An 18,218-nucleotide genomic window follows, 5' to 3' on the forward strand; every position below is an offset into this window, starting at 1 on the left:
TCCCCCCTGCCTGCCTAGCACAGCGCAGATGCACATTTTACGCCCGCCCCTCAGGGCCTGGGGTGGTAGAGAAGGGCCTTCTAGGCCGCTTCCTGCTCCCTGGCTGGCCCGAGGAAGGAAGGCTTGATGGGTCCTGGAACAGAGCTCCGTGGGCGTGATGAAGCGGAGGCGGCCCTGACTGTCTCCCTTGACCCGAGCAGGTGGGCAGGGGTGGGGCAGGGCGAGGGGACCTCCGCGCGTTGAAGGTCTCCAGGTCAGGAGCTCTGGTGCCCCCCTCAGCCCTCGCAGAGGTATAAGAGGACCCTGGCCCTGCAGGTTGCCCCTGACCCTTTCGCAGCTTCCTGTCCACTCCAGACACGGTTGCTGCTCGCCCCGGCGGCGAATGGCGCAGCCGTGTGACGCCGTGTTCCCCCCCAGGCCACGGAGTGGGCCTCCAACGAGGACACCCGCCGCTCCTGCCAGAGCAAAGGGAAGACGGAGGTACGTGGCCTCGGCGGCCCCAGGGCCCCGGCCGTGCGTGTGGGCGCGGGGCCGCCGCCCGGCTCCCCGTGCGCGGTGAGGGCGCAGCCCTGAGCCCCGCAGTTGCGAGCGCCTGCGTGGGTGGGGTGCCGGGAGGGCCCCTGGGTGGGAGGTGGTGGTGGGAGCCCTCAACTCCGCCCAGCTGCTGCCTCGGGAGCAGGGTGGCTCTGGGGCAGAGCGGAGGGATTTGGAGTGTTTGCGGGCCTCTGTGGCACTGTGAGGCCGAGCCTCGGGGCGCGCTCGAGCGCCGAGTCCCCTCTGTTGCTTTCCCTTCCGACGTCAGGAGGAGTGTCAGAACTACGTGCGCGTCCTGATCGTCGCAGGCCGGAAGGTGTTCCTGTGTGGGACCAATGCCTTTTCCCCAGTGTGCTCCAGCAGACAGGTGGGGGCTCAGGGTGGGGGCACGTGGAAGGGGGCACCAAAAGCCCGTCTCCCCCAGGCACGGCCTTGGAGTAGGGGTGCCATACTTAGAACAAATTGTGGGACCCCGAATTAAAATTGAATTTCAGATAAACAGCGAATAGTATTTTAGCCTAAGAATGTCCCCATGAAATACTTGAGACGTACTTCCACTCAGCAGCATCCCCCTACCTGGCAGCGTCCTGATGGGGGGCCAGGGGCCAGAGGCAGGTGGCGCTCCTGGCGGCAGTCCTCCCACCTTGAAGGGTGCTCCCGCAGAGGGACTGTGGGTGGGTAGTGAGCAGGAGGCCACAAGCAGGGAGAGGCCCAGAGAGACCAGGGGCCCTGGAGGAAACAGAACTGTGGTTTGGAAGGACAGGCGGCCTCCGGCCTTGGGGAAATGCACCCCCCTCCCTCATTCCCAGGTGGGGAACCTCAGCCGGACCATCGAGAAGATCAATGGCGTGGCCCGCTGCCCCTACGACCCGCGCCACAACTCCACAGCCGTCATCTCCTCCCAGGGGGAGCTCTACGCAGCCACGGTCATCGACTTCTCAGGTCGGGACCCTGCCATCTACCGTAGCCTGGGCAGTGGGCCGCCGCTTCGCACTGCCCAGTATAACTCCAAGTGGCTCAATGGTAAGGCGGCTCCAGCCCCGGGGTGAGGGGTCCTCTGGTTCTGACCCAGCCAGCCCACCCTGACCCCCCATCGGCCCTCCTTCCCGCCTAACCTCCTGAAGGGGCTCACATTTGCATGACGGAAAGACAGACCCAGAGTAAGGCAGGTATTTGCCCAAGGACCCTAGCATGTTGGAGATGGACTGGGGCTGAAAACTCAGGTGACCTAGCTCCCAGCTTACATGTCCTGAGGGCCCCCAACAGATGGAGGGCTATTAGCGGAGAGTAAGAGCTGAGGCTTGATTAGGGGAAAAATAGTTATGAGAAAGAGGAGATCAGGGGCAGGGTAGTATGAGAGTTTCCTGCCCCTTGGGGCTGAATCCCTCCTTCTCCACCAACCAGCTTTGGGACCTTGAGCAAGTTCCTCTGTGCCACAATATTCTCCTCTGAAATATGGGGATAGTAAGAGTACTGACCTCATAGGTGGTTGTGAGGATCAAATGGATCAATCCATATAAAGTGCTTATAATAGTGTCTGATACACAGTGAGTGCTCAAAAATAAATGTTTATTATTATAGCTGCACTTGGTATTAGAGGTTGAAACAGCATTAGTTTAGAGCCCTCAGGTCGCCAAACCGACGGGGGACGTGGGAATACCCACGTGGGAAAACGGAAGCAGTCGAGTACTCCTTTCTCCCAGCTGAGCTGCCCGCCCTCTTGTTCCTCTCTGGTCCCCTAGAGCCAAACTTCGTGGCCGCCTACGACATCGGGCTCTTCGCATACTTCTTCCTGCGGGAGAACGCCGTGGAGCATGACTGTGGGCGGACCGTGTATTCCCGAGTGGCCCGCGTGTGCAAGAACGACGTGGGGGGGCGCTTCCTGCTGGAAGACACGTGGACCACGTTCATGAAGGCCCGGCTCAACTGCTCCCGCCCGGGCGAGGTCCCTTTCTACTACAACGAGCTGCAGAGCGCCTTCCACCTGCCTGAGCAGGACCTCATCTACGGGGTCTTCACCACCAATGTGTGAGTCCCCACCCTCTGCCACCCCCACTCCCCCGGGACCAGGGACTCGCGCTGTCCTGGCTGGGCAGCCTGCGGAGCCCCGGTTTCTTTGTCTGGGAAGGGGATTGCTGTGCCTCCTGTGCCAGCTTGTCTGAGGATTTTGTGACTTACCTCCCCCGGAGCCGTAAGCACATGCTCTGGGTTGCCGGAAGGGAAGGCCTAGGCCAGACGTGAAGAAATTGAAAGGAGATGGATTATGGCTCCATGAATTAAGAACGTGCTGATGATGTAAGTGAAGTGGGCTGCTTTTGGCTGAGGGTCCAGCAGCCCTCGGAGGGTCTGGCAGCCGTCCATTAGGGATGCTTAGAGGAGACTGACTCCCAAGGTCCCTTCCCTTCCAACCTCAGGAGTCCATGATTCTGCTAAATGTAACCAGCAGAGTCTTCCGGCTGGTCCTGCTCTCCCCTCCTGTCTCCTGGGGATCCTTGGCTGCACTGGGAAAGTCTGGGAAGTAGAGCCCTTGTGTTTCCTAGGCATGAGGAAGGTGGCCTCCTCCCCCTGCCTCCTTTTGGGTAAAGACCAGCCCCGTCGGGTGGTTTTTAGTCTCAGGAAGGATGGATGGGCAGCAGAGGCCGAGGAGAACATTCGCTGGACAGGATGTGCATTGGAGAGGAGTCTCTGTAAGCACATCGAAGTCTGTGAGCTGCAGGTGGTGTTTGCTTAGCTTGGGCCCCAGGTGGCAGGCGCTGGACGAGGCCCAGACTAGCTCTTGGAAGGCGGCCTGAGGGGATGGGCAGAGAGGGAGCAAGGCCGGGGAGCGGAGCAGGAGGCCGTCCAAGCGTGCAGCCTGTGCAGCACAGCCACGCGGGCCGCGAGCTGAAATGGGCTCAGAAGTGACTCTGCACAGCGGTCAGCACCAGAAGGTGGACAGCTGCAAGCAAAGGGTAGGAGCAGCTGGAGAGGCAGTGCCATCAATGAAAAAATGACAATGGTGTAGACTGTAAGAAGTTTATTAAGCAAATCTTTACTGAGTGCTTTCTCCATGACAGGTGCTGAGGGGAGGAGGGGGGGACACCAGTGAGCAAAAGCAAACATGGCCCTGCCCTCGAGGAGCTTATATCCTAGAAAGGGTAATGGGTATCAGACAACCCACTTTAATGGTGATAAGTGCTATGAAGGAGAAGGGCAGGGTGCAGGGAAGTCTATAACCTTATGGAGGGGATGGTGACCAGGGGAGGCTTCCTGTAGGAAGTGACAGTTACAGGATGAGGAGGAATTGACCGGGAGAGAAGAGCATCCCAGCCCATGCAGTGCTTTGGAATGTGAAGCAATGTTGGAGGAACTGAGCAGAGACCAGCATGGCAGGAGTCTCAAGGGTGAGGAGAAGAAAGCTAGCAGTGGAGGCTTGGGGGGAGGATTATGCCCTGCAGGGCCTTGTCGCCCGAAGTTAGTTTTGATGTTAAGAGCAAGAGGAAATTAGTAAAGGGTTTGAAGCGGGGACCAGATCAGAGGTACTTTGTGAAATGCACGCTCTGGCTGTTGTGTGCAGAATGGATTAGAGGAGACCGCCCGGCTGCAAGGAGAGCAGCCAGGAGGAAGGTGCGCATCCAGGCGAGAGACCAGATGGGGGTGGAGGCCTGCGGGGGGCGGGGGACGAGAGGGCACATTCAAGCGAGGGATTAAATGCAAAGACCAGAACGGGAAGCACTGTTCACACCAGACTGATAGAAAGGTGTGGTTCTGTGGCTGAAAGAGCCCTTCAAGGTCACTGGCTCACGGTGTTTTGGGCTATAGCATAAGCCATTGGTTTAGCAACCAGCTTTTTAAAAAATAAACTAAAACAGAATAGAATGGAATAGGAATATCAGTATAATGTATTAATAGTTAATAAGGGTAAGTATTGTTTCATGAAAATTCACTGCAGATACACCCATATAAAATGAGTCGTGACTTAAAATAGATTTCTTACTGGGGGTCCGAAATGTTTGAAAACACGGACTTGATTTCCAGCCCCACTTGATGAGGGATCCATCAGTGCTTCGTGTCAGTGGGTCTTTACCCCAGGGGTTTCCCACGTGTAAGGACCACAGCTCTTCCTCCCGTGACTCCCCCGTGACGCAGAAGGCACCGGGCTCAGCAGAGGTGCCTTGGAGACGTGCCCTGCCTGGCATGACAGTGGCCGTGGGATGCAGGAGGGCACCAAGGGGTCCAGGCAGGACAGCGCCCACCATCTCTTGCCTTTCAGAAACAGCATTGCCGCCTCGGCCGTCTGCGCCTTCAACCTCAGCGCCATCTCCCAGGCTTTCAACGGCCCCTTCCGCTACCAGGAGAACCCCAGGGCTGCCTGGCTCCCCATCGCCAACCCCATCCCCAATTTCCAGGTACAGCTTCCCCTCCTCCTCCCTTTCCCTCAGCTACTCCCACCACCCCCTCCAGCTACCAGCCACATGCCAATCCCCTGCTGCATAGAGAAGGCAGTCCCTGCCGCTCTGTGCCCTCCTCTGGGGTGCGGGACGGCTTCCTGAAGTGGGTGGTGACCACTAAGAGCACGGAGGGAGAAGGGCAGAGTGGGGGTCGGCGGAGCAGGGGAGCACGCACAGAACAATCTCTAACTGTGACTCCAGGGAAGCAGGGAGGGGCATCTCAGCTCTACTCTGTGTAAGAGATCAGAAAGACACAGGAATTCAGGGTGTTAGCTGGAGTTTGCTCACAGTCTGCCCAGCATGGGCACTCGTGCCTAATCTGTAAATGTCAGGAATGATCAGGGCCCAGGCATGGGTGGTGAAGCATCCTCCGCCCTGTGATGGAGAAGGGCCAAGAGCTATGGAGCAGAGAATGCTATTGATGAGTTGACTTTTGCATCCATCTCACTTCCAGTACAGGGGCAGTGTGGAGCAGGGAACCCCTCAGGCTTTGCAGTGGGTCAGTCCTGACTCTGACCTGGCCCTGTCTCTGTGTGACACTGGGCAAGTCACCAACCTCTCTGAGTCTCTTTTTCCTTATCTGGAACATAGGGATAATATCGTCCATCTCATGGATTTGTGCAAGGGTCAGTTGATGTGCACCTGACAGCTCACTTGGAATGTAGTAGGTGCTCAATAACTGGTGGTTCCCTTCCAGCTTTGGTTTAGGAGAAAGCAAAGGAACTTCTGAGCTGGAAGAGGCACAGGAGAGGGAGGGCAGGGGCGGGTCCAATGTGTGGGATTTGCACTTTAGGCAACAGCTTGTATTTGCAGGACACTTTGTTACCCACACTCGAATGATCTATTTATCCGTTTTTAAATAGTCCACCCTCCTTTGCATCTCCTCCTCTTCCCCCTGCCTTGGCAGGCCCCTCCTACCCCATCTTCCCAGCGTCTTTCTTCCATTGTTCTTTTTTTTTTTTAACCTAACCATCCTTTTTTATTTTTTTTTTATTTTTTAAATTAGAATGTTAATTTAAAACCATAAGAGGTTCCCATATAACCCACACCCCACTCCCCCACCCCCATCATTTTTGTAAATTGTATTTTTTTGAAGATACATACATCACAAAAAAGTCTCCCACAGTTCTTATAGAAGAGGCAGCCCTCTCTGGAAAGGCGTGGAGCCCACCCTGCGGGAATGTTGTGGGGAGGCAGGGCAGGGAGTCGGAGAGTCTGCACACGGCCACCTGGGTTCCAGTAAGGAAGGAGAGGGATAGGGGACCGCGGCAGCCCAGCCGCCCGGGCACGCGTGACCCTCTTCCCCGCTTGCAGTGCGGCACCCTGCCCGAGGTGGGCCCCAAGGAGAACCTGAACCTGACAGAGCGCAGCCTGCAGGACGCACAGCGCCTGTTCCTGATGAGTGAGGCCGTACAGCCGGTGACACCCGAGCCCTGTGTCACCCAGGACAGCGTGCGCTTCTCACACCTCGTGGTGGACCTTGTGCAGGCCAAAGATACGCTCTACCACGTGCTCTACATCGGCACGGGTGAGCACCCGCCTCTCCCCGCCGCCCTGGGCTCCGGGCTGGGAGAAGGTGGAGGGGCAGGGACTGGGCTGCAAGGTTCTGGGGCCTTCAGGCCACCCCGTCTGGCCCCTCCAGAATCGGGCACCATTCTGAAGGCACTGTCCACGACGAGCCGCAGCCTCCGCGGCTGCTACCTGGAGGAGCTGCACGTCCTGCCCCCCGGGCGTCGCGAGCCCCTGCGCAGCCTGCGGATCCTGCACAGCGCCCGTGCGCTCTTCGTGGGCCTAAGCGACGGCGTGCTGAGGGTCCCGCTGGAGAGGTGCGCCGCCTACCGCAGCCAGGGGTAAGCCGGGACTGGAGCCCGGGTGGCGGCTGGGGCCGGCAGACAGGCCTGCCCTGGAGGCTGGTCCCCGCCAACCACACTTTGGAATTGGCACGTGGCATTTAAGAGATAGGACTTTGGAGTCAGGCAGACCTGGGTCACATCCTGGCAGGCTTCAGTTTTATGACTTTGGGCAAGTCACTTAACCTCTCTGAACTCATGGTTCCTCGTGAAATATCTCGCAGGGTTTTAGTGAGGGTTAATTGGGATAAGCTGCATAAAGCACTCATCAGTGCCTGGGGGGAGGATGTGTTATTCCTGATGTCAATCCTGTTGCGAAGTTAGGGCCTGTCCACCATCCCTAGCCCACTTGATTTATTCCCAGTCTCTTCAGTTCAAAGAGAGTCCTTTGTCTTTGAAACAGCAACACCTATTACCCGGATGTGGGGACAGCTAGAGGATAATGCTTGAGTCGGCCCCCAAATCTTGCTCCTCTTCTTTCTTAGAAGAGGCAGAGAGGGCTTGCGTGGGTGGGTCGGAGGATGAGCAATCACGTGGAGAAGTTGCACTCGCTTCCCAGTTGCTTCTGGGGTCAACCCTGAATACCATAGCTTCATGAGGATTCACATTTTGTCATCAGTGCCACTGGTATTTAAAGGAGACAGGAACAAAAGCCTATCCCAAAGCTAAACGGAAATATAACCTGCCATTCAAGGTTCCCCTAGGTGTCCCCCCCTCATTTGTGTAATAAGCAAAACCTGGCTCTAGCTAGCACAGCACAGCCACAGCCACACGGGCTCCCCTGGCCTTTTCAAGGCAGGTCCCTGGCTGGTCCATCTGTCCTCAACATTTAGGTGACAAATGATGACACTGCTGCCAGGGGGCTGTTCGCCAGCCCCTGTGGTGTCTGCTGGGAGCTGGGTGAGTGAGGTCTGGCGGGCAGGGGAGGAGGCAGGGCGTCCTGGTGTGCAGCTGTGGAGGGGAGGGAGGTGGGCAGACGCTGCAGCTCCCTCAGCCCAGCACGGGGCTCCACCATCCAAGCACCAAACACGGACAAAGCCCTATCACGTTGGGGGCATGTCACAGGGCTCTCGGAAAGATGTGACAGGCCCAGGATACAGTCATTTCCTTCAAAGCTCTCGTGCCCGAGGTTGGGGAGAGAAATCTTAGCCTATGGGGTACCTGTGGGAAGAGAGAGGGCATGTAGCAGGAAGGTCTCAGTAGTGAAATCAGACACCCTTGGTTTCCCTTGCAGCTCCACCATCTGCTAGCTGTACGGCCTGGAGCAAGTCACTTAACCTTTGAGTTCTGGCTTTCTCGTGAGGAAAATGGAGAAACCGAGATGGAACACATTCTGTTCAATTTAGGCAGAGTCCTTGGAAAGACTGGGAATGATATTCATGAAATACCTAGGCCTGCAGATCAGAAGAGGCGGTTCTAGGCTCTCCAGGGTCTCAGAATCTGCCCCCTTGGATGATGAGAGCTGTGCTAGGCAAGGAATCACAGGCTACTTATTGACAGCATTTCCTCTTGGGTTCCTCTTTGCCCTTTGCATTGTTATTAAACTTTCCACATGTGCCTTGTTCTCCAAGAGACTGCAAATCCTTGAAGGCAAATACAACAATGGCCCAGGCTTTTCTAGACTCCACCACAGGCCCTGCCCAGGCCAAGGCACAAAATGGCCTTCTGCACATGATTGATCCTGCAGTCGACTGGTTATTTGGTCTGAGAGGAGGGTGGTGCAGGGGAGGGACGGCGAGTGGCACTGGAAAGTGGATTGAGGCTTTTGACTCCAATCTCGTGGCTGCAGCACTGGATGGCTTCTGAGCAGGGGAATGGAATGACAGGCAGTGTGGAAAGGATGCAAAGGGTGTTTTACAAAGATCAGTCACAGTGGAGGCAGGGCTGTTGTGAGGCAGGCTGGTGGCCATGGCAGGGTGAGCTCGTGGGGCTCTAGGCCAGCTTTGAAGTAATGGGCTCTGCAGGGGGATGAGAGGAAGGAAAGATGCCAGGACATTTCCCCACTCACACAGTTCTGCAGAGAGGGGGCTGGGAGGTAGTGTGGAGCAGCAAGCTAGAAAGAGGGGGCAGGGAGGTTGCATAGTGTGGAGCAGCAAGGTAGAAAGAGGGATAGTGATGCTTTAGTCCTATTTGCCATCCTGAGTTTGGGATAGAAGCACCTGACATGTACAGTGAAACCCTTCCATAAAGCTATAGGTGGAATCCAAAAAGTGTAAAATGTAGGGTCACATAATTGCCAGGTTAGTAAAATGACTCGAGCCAGCCCAGGCAGCCATTAGGAGGTGAGCTCTGGGAGTCTGGGATAAACTGCCAAACACATTACATCAGAATTGGCTTTTTCATGGGGCATCCTGTCACCGGGTTTTACTGTGTCCCAGCAGCAACATTTCATGCTTTTCTACCTATTCCCTCAAAAGCTGGCAGGATGAGGCTGGTTAAGCAGAGGCTGCCTCCTCTGGCCAGGATCCAGGGGTGTGTCTCCAACCTCTTCCCCCCATTCAGATGAAACTCAGCCCCATGGGGTATGACCAGGCCCCTGGCCTGGCCAGAGAGAGACTAGAGCTCATGAGAGGAGGGAGGGGATGGGGCATAGCTGGGTCGACAAAGCAGGTGCTTTCTACATGAGCCGCCCTTCCGTCTTCTAGCATGCCCTTCGCTGCCCTTAGCAGGCTGGCGGTGGCGAGGGGTGGAGACATGGGGCTCTACCCTGCTCACTCCCAGATCCTCCGGTAACTGTGGGGAAGGCTCATTCTCCTTCAGAGCCTTGGAAGGTGGCTCAGAGGGTATCTCCTCCCAATCTCCCTCCCTGGCAGGGCCCTGCTGCCTAAGTAATGGCCACAGCTCCCAGGGAGAGACTTGCTCCCTGAGCCTGGAATCCGCCTGCTTACAGCTTCCACCATCCATCTCTGTCCTGCCTCTGAGCCCACGGCACAAACCTGTTCCCTTTTGTAATGGCTGCTTGAGACACTGCAGTGAAAAAGACATGGCAATATATTATAGGTCTCATGGCCCAATTATGAAAAGAATTCTAAAATGCGACCCTTTCCTAAAGGCCGCTCCTGTCTGGAGCTTTAATTTCCTTAAGAACATTCCCTTTGGCTTTGAAGTGGATTTTAGCCAAAAGCAGCGAAGGTGAATCCCCTGCGCTGGAAAGTACAGTTATCCCGGTTAGCTGTGCAAGAGAGCTCAGGCACTTGCCCCGGGGGAGGCTCAGCCACACCCCCTGAGGCAGGTCAGGACAGGCCTTTCTCTGGAGAATTTGGTCTCCTGTTTCTTCTCTGGGACTTGATTGTGGGAGAGGCTGGGAGGGTGAGGAAAACTGGGAGAGGCTGGGGCCAGCGTTTCTCAGCCCTCCTACTATTCTGTCATGGATTGGAAAGACTAGGTCCTTCGTTTCTTGGCTTGGGAACTCTGACCAAAATGGCCTTGAAACAGTGGTTCTCAGCCATGGCCATACAGGAAAATTGCTCAGGAGTTTTTGAAAGATTCCAATGCCTGAGCCTACGCTAGTCCAAAAAGACCTTGATATATAGGCAGATTTTTTGGTTTTGCTTTTTCGGACTTAAAAAACAAACAACTCCAGGAGATTCTAATATATCATCAGGATTGGGAGCTACTACTCTAGAACTAGCTAGACCCCCGATGAAAAAAACAGCATAAGGCAAATTGCATTCCTCCAGAATCATCTGCTTTTGTCTTGTTGATACACCGATACAAATTTTCTGCTCATCCATTTTCTCTGCTGGCAGATGTCAGATTTTGGTGCATAGAATCTTATTTATGATTATTATTAATCACTAGTAAAGGCTAATTCTTTTTTTTCCCCTGTTGATCAATGTTACTCATAAAGGGCTACATCAACTGCCTATAGCATCTAAAAGCAAAAACAACAACAACAACAACAAAAAAAAACAACCATTACATAGCAGGCTTTACTGAGTCCTGATTGGTTGAATTTTGCAGTCTGCCTGGTCCAAATGTCAGCCAGTGAGCAGAGTCTCCAAACCCCAGGCTGCTAGGATTACTTCTGCACGTGTATTGTATTTATTCCCAAGATGTCCAGTTTGATGGATTCTGTCAGTGAAAGAGCCCTCCTCCCATCAAACCACTGATCCCAGGTGAAAATATGAGCACACTTATATTGTACTATTCACACAAATTGCCCTTTATTGAATAAAGAGGAAACAGATGAGAGTGCTGGATTCCCAGTTCCACCAGTGTGTGCTTACTCACTCACTCAGGCTCCCGGCATCACCTCCCTTAGAAGGGGTCATGGTCGATGACACTTGGGAAGGAGACAACACCGTCTTCTTCACCTTCCTCAGCAATAAGAGGAGCTGTATCCTCTCCTTTGAGGGTCTCTCATATAACCCCTTTTCTCTCTGAGGCCTGTTGAACTCCTTGAAAATAAAGAACTCACATGACAGGTGACTCTCCCTGAAGCTTCAAGAGAGAAAAGAAATTTCATTCTGGAGACACAAACAGCTGTAATCCCCTGGCTCTTTTGTGTGTCCTTTTAGCCCTCAGCAGCCTCTAGTATGTACTGAGATCCCCTTTGGCCAATAGATGATTCCTCTGCAAACTCACATAAAGGGGTGACCCCCCCCAACACCAATCTCTTCCATCCTCCTTGCAGTCGAGTCCCTCCCTCAGCCCAAGCGTCTCCTGTTTTCTAACCTCAGTAGTGTCTGAAATTGTAAACCCCTGCCCCCACTCCTACCCTCACTGCTCTCTCTAGACTCTCCCTAGCTCTGCTGCTGCAGAGAAGCCAGGGCCTCGCCTAGGGATTGGGGAACTTGGGCAGAAGGAGTCCAGGGGATCCCCTGGAATTGGCGTGGGCTCTTTAGGTTTTGGAGGAACCCTCATTCAGGCCCCAAGATCTACTGTTCTCTTTACTTAGCAATGGACAGCAAATCCTGATTCGATCATTTCCTGTAGACCCCTTGAGGTCCAACTGGTAAAATTTAGAAAACTGTACATCCTAAAGTATGGACCACATTGTAAGCACAGATGTCACCTTGTTTGTAAGCTATTGTTTCGGAATATGTACATCAGTTTCAGGAAATATGATATGAATAAGTTAAAAGATTATTGCTGTGGAAGGGAAAAGGTTTTATGGTGGATCTGTGGGAGTACCGTATATTGTATATATGAATTACTGTGATCTAAGATTCTTGTGAAGAGAAGCTCAATAATTAGAAAAAAAAAAAAGAAAAAGATAGGATGTAGAAATTTTTCCAAATCAATATGTACTCTAGTCTAACCTTTAAACTCATCACTATATTCCATTTTACTAGTAAGGGAAACTGACATTATGTTGGGACTCACTTTACAGGAAGTTTTGGATCACAGAGTGGTTCAACAATGGCGGGAGAGGAATACTGATATGGGACGTTATTGACAGGCTATATATGGTTGACAGGGAGTTATACAGGGCATATGTCCAGGGTACATGGTAATGTTTAGATATACTCATAGTGGAAACAATTAAAAACAACAGCTGGGGGGGTACTGGGTTCCTGGCTGGGGGGTCTCTGTCATGGTCCCGGGGGAGCAGCGGCAGTCCCCCAGGTGCAACGGTAAGAACCAGGAAGGAAGGAGGGCCCAACAGTGGGCTCCTGATACTAATGGCTATGCTTGTGAGCCTATACACCTGCAATAAGAACAAGGCCTAGAGTAGCATTGTGCCTGGGAGTTTCCTCCTGACAGCCTTCATGTTACTCAAATGTGGCCACTCTCAAAGCCAAACTCAGCATGTAGATGCAGTGCATTCCCCCTAGCGTGGGACATGACACCCGGGGATGAGCCTCCCTGGCACTGAGGGATCACTACCACATACCAGCTGAAGATGCAACTAGAAAATGACCTTGAATTAAAGGTTCAATGCGGATCAGCAGAATATCCCTGTCTACATATAATAACATGACTTCAAAATGCTGTTTGACCTAACGTAAGGGGGAAATGGAAAGGAGAAATGAGTTTATAAGGCTACGAGTCTCTAAAAAAGAGTCTGGAGGTTTGTCAGAAGGAATGCCCTTATGCACAACTGAGCAGAGTCTAAGAGACAGATAAAGTAGATACAACCCCAGGTATTGGTTCTTATGAGGGATAAAGAGACCCACAAGTTCTATGGTCATGGCAGATGGGGTTCACTGCCATGTCAGATGGCCCTTCTTTGGAGCTGGTGTTTCTGTGTGATGGAACTGAACTCAGAGGGGATCTCTTTTCACAAGACTCCCATGCTACTTTACTGAAATTGTAGTTGGTGCTGGGGTTTGAGATATATTTGGGGGATTTGAATCTCTGGACTGACAATATGATGCCCAGGCCCAGAGCCTCAACAGACTTCAGCTCCTACACTCTGATTTATTGGACTTACCCCACTCAGCTAACATGGAGTTGAAGAAGGTCAACCACCACACCATGGAGCCTAGAGTGTCTAAACTGAAAGCAGGAGGAGTGCATCCAGTATCCATGTGGAATCCAAGCCCCCACTTGACATAGATGTGCAATGGACACAACCAATCCAATGTCCACAGAGAAAATGTGGCATGGGCGTGGGAAGGGTGGCCATGGTGGCTGCTGGGTGCGGGGAATGGGAGGAAGAGATGAGATGTGGAGGCGTTTTCGGGACGTGGAGTTGTCCTGGATAGTGCTTCACGGACAATTACGGGACACTGTAGATCCCCCCAGGGCCCACTGGATGGAACGTGAGAGAGTCTGGGCTATGATGTGGACCATTGACTATGGGGTGCAGTGATGCTCAGAGATGTACTTACCAGGTGCAATGGATGTGTCATGATGATGGGAGAGAGTGTTGCTGTGGGGGGAGTGGGGGGTGGGGGCGGTGGGGTTGAATGGGACCTCTAATTTTTTTAATGTAATATTTTTTAAAAAAATAATTAAAAAACAAAAACAAAAACAAAAAAACCTAAAGGACACAGTGACTAAATCAGAAGGAAAAAGGAATAGAAGTGGAGTCAGTTGGACATGCATTGCTCTGCGAGCTGTCACCCTTTCTGGGTCATTGCTGAGGGACTAGCCCCGAGAGCCAGGGAAGTAAAACTTGGGATACGACCCCCTCAGCCAGTGCTAATTCTCATGATGCTAAACCACTGGTCTGTAGTCCCTGCCACTGAGCAGCATGAGCAGGGTGGGTGCCCCAGGTGACTGTCCAGGTGTCCCCTACCTGTGTTTTTAGGGATGACTCCCCATTCACAGTGTGTAAAGCCAGACCCAGCCTCCTGGGGGGCAGGAGCTTGAGGGTAAAAGCCCTGCCTGGGTATTGGGATTCCTGGAATCTGGCCCCAGCTCTGCCTCGAACCACTTGTATGCTCTTGGGAAACCCCTTTTCTCTCCTCTCTGTGACTGCTTCCTCCTTTTGTACTATGAAAAAGTTGTGTTATTGATCCCAGTGATTCTCAAACTGGCTCCCATTGGAATCACCCAGGGAGCTTTAGAAGGCCACCCTGCGCTCTGAGAGATCCTTGACTCGGGTGGGCCCAGGTATCCATATTTTTAAGAAGGTCCTTGGGTGATTCTCATCTGTAGTCAGGGTTGAAAACCACTGGGACAGATGATGGTCAAGCTCCTTTCCATCTCCGATGTTTTATGACTCTATAATCTAGAGCGTCTGACGGGAAGGCATTCTCCCATGTGGATTTCTCTTCACTGCATCAGCTCCTGTGGCCTAGCAGAGTGGTGGTACCCAGATTAGGGGAAGGCAGTACACTCTTGGTTAAGTGTGTGGGCTCTCGAGGGTGAAGGTTTGAATCCTTGGTCAGCTCTCAGAGTTTCTTCATCTATACCATGGGGATAATCACCATACCCACCACATTGGGTTACTGTACTAAATTAATTTGTGCTTGTAAAGTGCTTAACATGATGCCTAGCATACATTAAGCTCAATGACCTTGGTTATTATTATTATTGAGGGCACATGGATGGGGAGAGCGATGTCCGGGGGGAGTGTCCACCTGAGGCTGGGAGCCTGTGGGCTTGGGTCTCAGGACCTCTGTCTGGCAGGGCATGCCTGGGGGCACGGGACCCGTACTGCGGCTGGGACGGGAAGCAGCAGCGTTGCAGCACGCTCGAGGACAGCTCCAACATGAGCCTCTGGACCCAGAACATCACTGCGTGTCCTGTGAGAACCCTTTCTTGCCCCTCCCCCAGGCCTCTGTCCCCATTCGAGGCCATGATTCCCCATCAACATCCTCGGAGTCCTCGGCGAGGACTTTCCCTGGCTCTTCTGCAACAGGGGTCCTGCCCCCCACGTGTGTCTGCAGGTGCGGAATGTGACACGGGATGGAGGCTTTGGCCCATGGTCGCCATGGCGACCCTGTGAGCACTTAGATGGGGACAACTCAGGCTCTTGCCTGTGTCGGGCCAGAGCCTGCGACTCCCCTCGACCCCGCTGTGGGGGCCGCGACTGCCTAGGACCAGCTATCCACATCGCCAACTGCTCCAGGTACGTGAGCACACAGAGGCTTGCACCGTGGCTGCCTCAGACTGGGGGTGGGACTTGCACTGAGGGTGAGAAACCACATCAGGGCCATGCAGGGGATGGGGCAGGTGGCTAATGTGTGAGGCAGGAAACAGGAGCCCTGGGGGGAGTTGCTGCTCTAGTGGAAGAGAGATGTTTCTGCCTTGTGGCAGCTCGATGCAAAGAGGAAGGTTGGACAGGCATGGCAATCGGCCCCCAGACAGACCTCAGCCTCAAGCTTTGCTGTCCCCCAAACAGGGACCTGCTGCCAATCCTGGTTTCCTAATGTCTGAGGGCTCAACCTTGGCCAAGGCACCTGCCCACTCTGAGCCTTTCTAGGTGAGGGGAATAGTACCAACCTCCCTAGGTTGTTGGGAGAGTTAAATAGGATTTGTATGTAAAGTGTGTGCACACTGCGTGGAAACCAGGGTCTCAACACAGTGGTTATAATGCAGCGAACACTAGCACTCCTCAGATAACCTTTTATGTATACAACTTTAATCCTCACAAGCACACCTCCAGGGTAGGAATACAATCATTATCACCACTTCACAGATGAGTGTGGTTTCCCTAACTTTCCCAGGGTTACTCTACCAGTAAGTGGTAGAGCCACAATTTGAAAATTGGAGTCAGGAGTGAGTAGTATCTAAGGTTGGAGCAAAATATGTGCAGTGATAGAGCAGGGGAGAGAGTGTGGGTTTTGAGTGAAAAAATTGGTCAGGTTGCATCTTCTGGGGCCATCTTCTCTAGCACATGTCCTTGTGCCCCTTAAGAGAGGGGCCACATCTTATCTCTGTGCCCTGAGCATTGAGCACAGCCTAATATGTGTTAGAAGGCTCCCAATACATGTTTAAAGAATGAATGAACAAAGGAACATAAAGGTCTGCCTAACACAGCCTTGTGAGGAACTATTTTCTGTCACTGTCACACACTTCCTAACAACACAAAAGCCATCTGCCCATAAGCAGACTAAGAAGCTAGGGCTCAGAGGGTCATCTGTCCCCTCTGCAACCCCACCAGGAACGGGGCGTGGACTCCGTGGTCGTCGTGGGCCTTGTGCAGCACGTCCTGTGGGATCGGCTTCCAGGTCCGCCAGCGCAGTTGCAGCAACCCTGCTCCCCGCCACGGGGGCCGCATCTGCGTGGGCAAGAGCAGGGAGGAGAGGTAAGCTAGGGCGTGACCTGGGGGCTTCTGAGAACAGGCTTGTCCTGAGATGGAGGATTCTTGAGGTGATCCACTGGAATCTTTTATTTTTTAAAGATTTATTATTTTTTATTTATTTCTCCCCCCCCCCCACTGGCCCCCCAGTTGTCTGCTGTGTCCATTCGCTGCATGTTCTTCTGTGACCACTTCTATCCTTATCAGTGGCACCCGAAATCCGAAATCCGTGTCTCTTTTTGTTGCATCATCTTGTTGTGTCAGCTCTCCGTGTGTGCGGCACCATTCCTGGGCAGGTTGAACTTTCTTTCGCACAGGGCGGCTCTCTTTACGGGGTGCACTCCTTGCGCGTGGGGCTCTCCTACGCAGGGGACACCCCTGTGTGGCAGAGCAGTCCTTGCGCGCATCAGCACTGCGCATGGGCCAGCTCCACACGGGTCAAGGAGGCCCGGGGCTTGAACCTTGGACCTCCCATGTGGTAGACGGAGGCCCCATCCATTGAGTCAAGTCCTCTTCCCATCCACTGGACTCTTATTCTTTAGTCTCTAGTGACCTCTTGCCAGGGAAAGGGGTACCCACTATCCTGCCTATCACCTCCTTCAGGTTTTGCAATGAAAACACCCCTTGCCCAGTGCCCATCTTTTGGTCATCCTGGGGCTCCTGGAGCAAGTGCAGCAACAACTGTGGGGGTGGCGTGCAGTCGCGGCGCCGAGCCTGTGAGAATGGCAACTCCTGCCCTGGCTGCGGCGTGGTGAGAGCCAGAGCGTGCGGAGCGCGGGCAGGGTTCGAGGGTGCGAGAGCCTTGGGCCAAGGCTGGAGAGCAGGGAAGGGCCGGCGAGGGGCGCAGGGCAAGGACTGTGCCTACCGGGTTTATAAAACAACACCTACTCCCACTCCAAAGGAGTTCAAGACGTGCAACCCCGAGAACTGCCCGGAAGTGCGGCGCAACACGCCGTGGACCCCGTGGCTGCCCGTGAACGTGACGCAGGGCGGGGCTCGGCAGGAGCAGCGCTTCCGATTCACGTGCCGCGCGCCCCTGCCGGACCCCCATGGGCTGCAGTTTGGCAGGAGGAGGTCGGAGACGAGAACCTGCCCCGCAGACGGCTCAGGAGCCTGCGACACAGACGGTACAGCCGGCGACTTCCCGCCCACCACCCTACCGGGCTCCAGAGCGAGGGGGTGGGGGACGGGAGCGCAGGCGGTCTGGGAGCTGCGCGAGGCCTGCGGGGCGGCGGGGTGGGGCTCCAGGCTGAGGCCGCGCCCCTCCGCAGCCCTGGTGGAGGATCTCCTACGCAGCGGGAGCGCCTCCCCGCACACGGTGAGCGGCGGCTGGGCCGCCTGGGGCCAGTGGTCGTCCTGCTCCCGGGACTGTGAGCTGGGCTTCCGCGTCCGCAAGAGAACTTGCACGAACCCGGAGCCGCGCAATGGGGGCCTGCCTTGCGTGGGGGATGCCGCCGAGTACCAGGACTGCAATCCCCAGGCTTGCCCAGGTAACACTTTGTCTAAGCAATCCTTGGCCCAGGGAAGCCCCTACTTAGGAAGACCCCCGCCCAGGGATATCCATCTAGAAGACCCAGGCCACCCTCAGCCCAGGAACCCCCTTGCCCAGTTGCCAGCTCTATAGAAGGGGCCCAGAGCGCATTTCTGCCCTGAGCATGAGCACAGCCACTCCTCTGTTAGAGCAGGGACTTCCCTCATGCTGTCACTTTTTTTCTCTCTGGCTAATGGGTTAGCCAGGTAAAGAGGTTGACTTTAAGGTGCAGT

General features: G+C 54.2%; 1 protein-coding gene across 7 annotated transcripts in view; it reads left to right on the forward strand.

The window, feature by feature from the left end:
• Window positions 1-18,218, forward strand: part of SEMA5B (semaphorin 5B) — a 133,073-nt gene that overhangs the window by 111,637 nt on the left and 3,218 nt on the right. For 5 of the 7 annotated variants that reach the window (XM_058295682.1, XM_058295684.2, XM_058295683.2 and 2 more), the window contains 13 exons: window positions 418-480; window positions 803-901; window positions 1,344-1,557; window positions 2,277-2,562; window positions 4,787-4,922; window positions 6,279-6,492; window positions 6,607-6,814; window positions 14,840-14,957; window positions 15,100-15,281; window positions 16,317-16,460; window positions 17,058-17,205; window positions 17,356-17,581; window positions 17,726-17,944. In XM_058295682.1, coding sequence (XP_058151665.1) covers window positions 418-480; window positions 803-901; window positions 1,344-1,557; window positions 2,277-2,562; window positions 4,787-4,922; window positions 6,279-6,492; window positions 6,607-6,814; window positions 14,840-14,957; window positions 15,100-15,281; window positions 16,317-16,460; window positions 17,058-17,205; window positions 17,356-17,581; window positions 17,726-17,944 — 2,257 coding nt within the window. Of the gene's footprint in view, window positions 1-417; window positions 481-802; window positions 902-1,343; window positions 1,558-2,276; window positions 2,563-4,786; window positions 4,923-6,278; window positions 6,493-6,606; window positions 6,815-14,839; window positions 14,958-15,099; window positions 15,282-16,316; window positions 16,461-17,057; window positions 17,582-17,725; window positions 17,945-18,218 lie in introns of all 7 variants that reach the window. The other 2 variants (XM_071214743.1, XM_071214741.1) reach the window with 2 other exon arrangements.

The sequence above is a fragment of the Dasypus novemcinctus genome, chromosome 4 (genome assembly GCF_030445035.2).
Source record: "Dasypus novemcinctus isolate mDasNov1 chromosome 4, mDasNov1.1.hap2, whole genome shotgun sequence".
Taxonomy (NCBI): domain Eukaryota; kingdom Metazoa; phylum Chordata; class Mammalia; order Cingulata; family Dasypodidae; genus Dasypus; species Dasypus novemcinctus.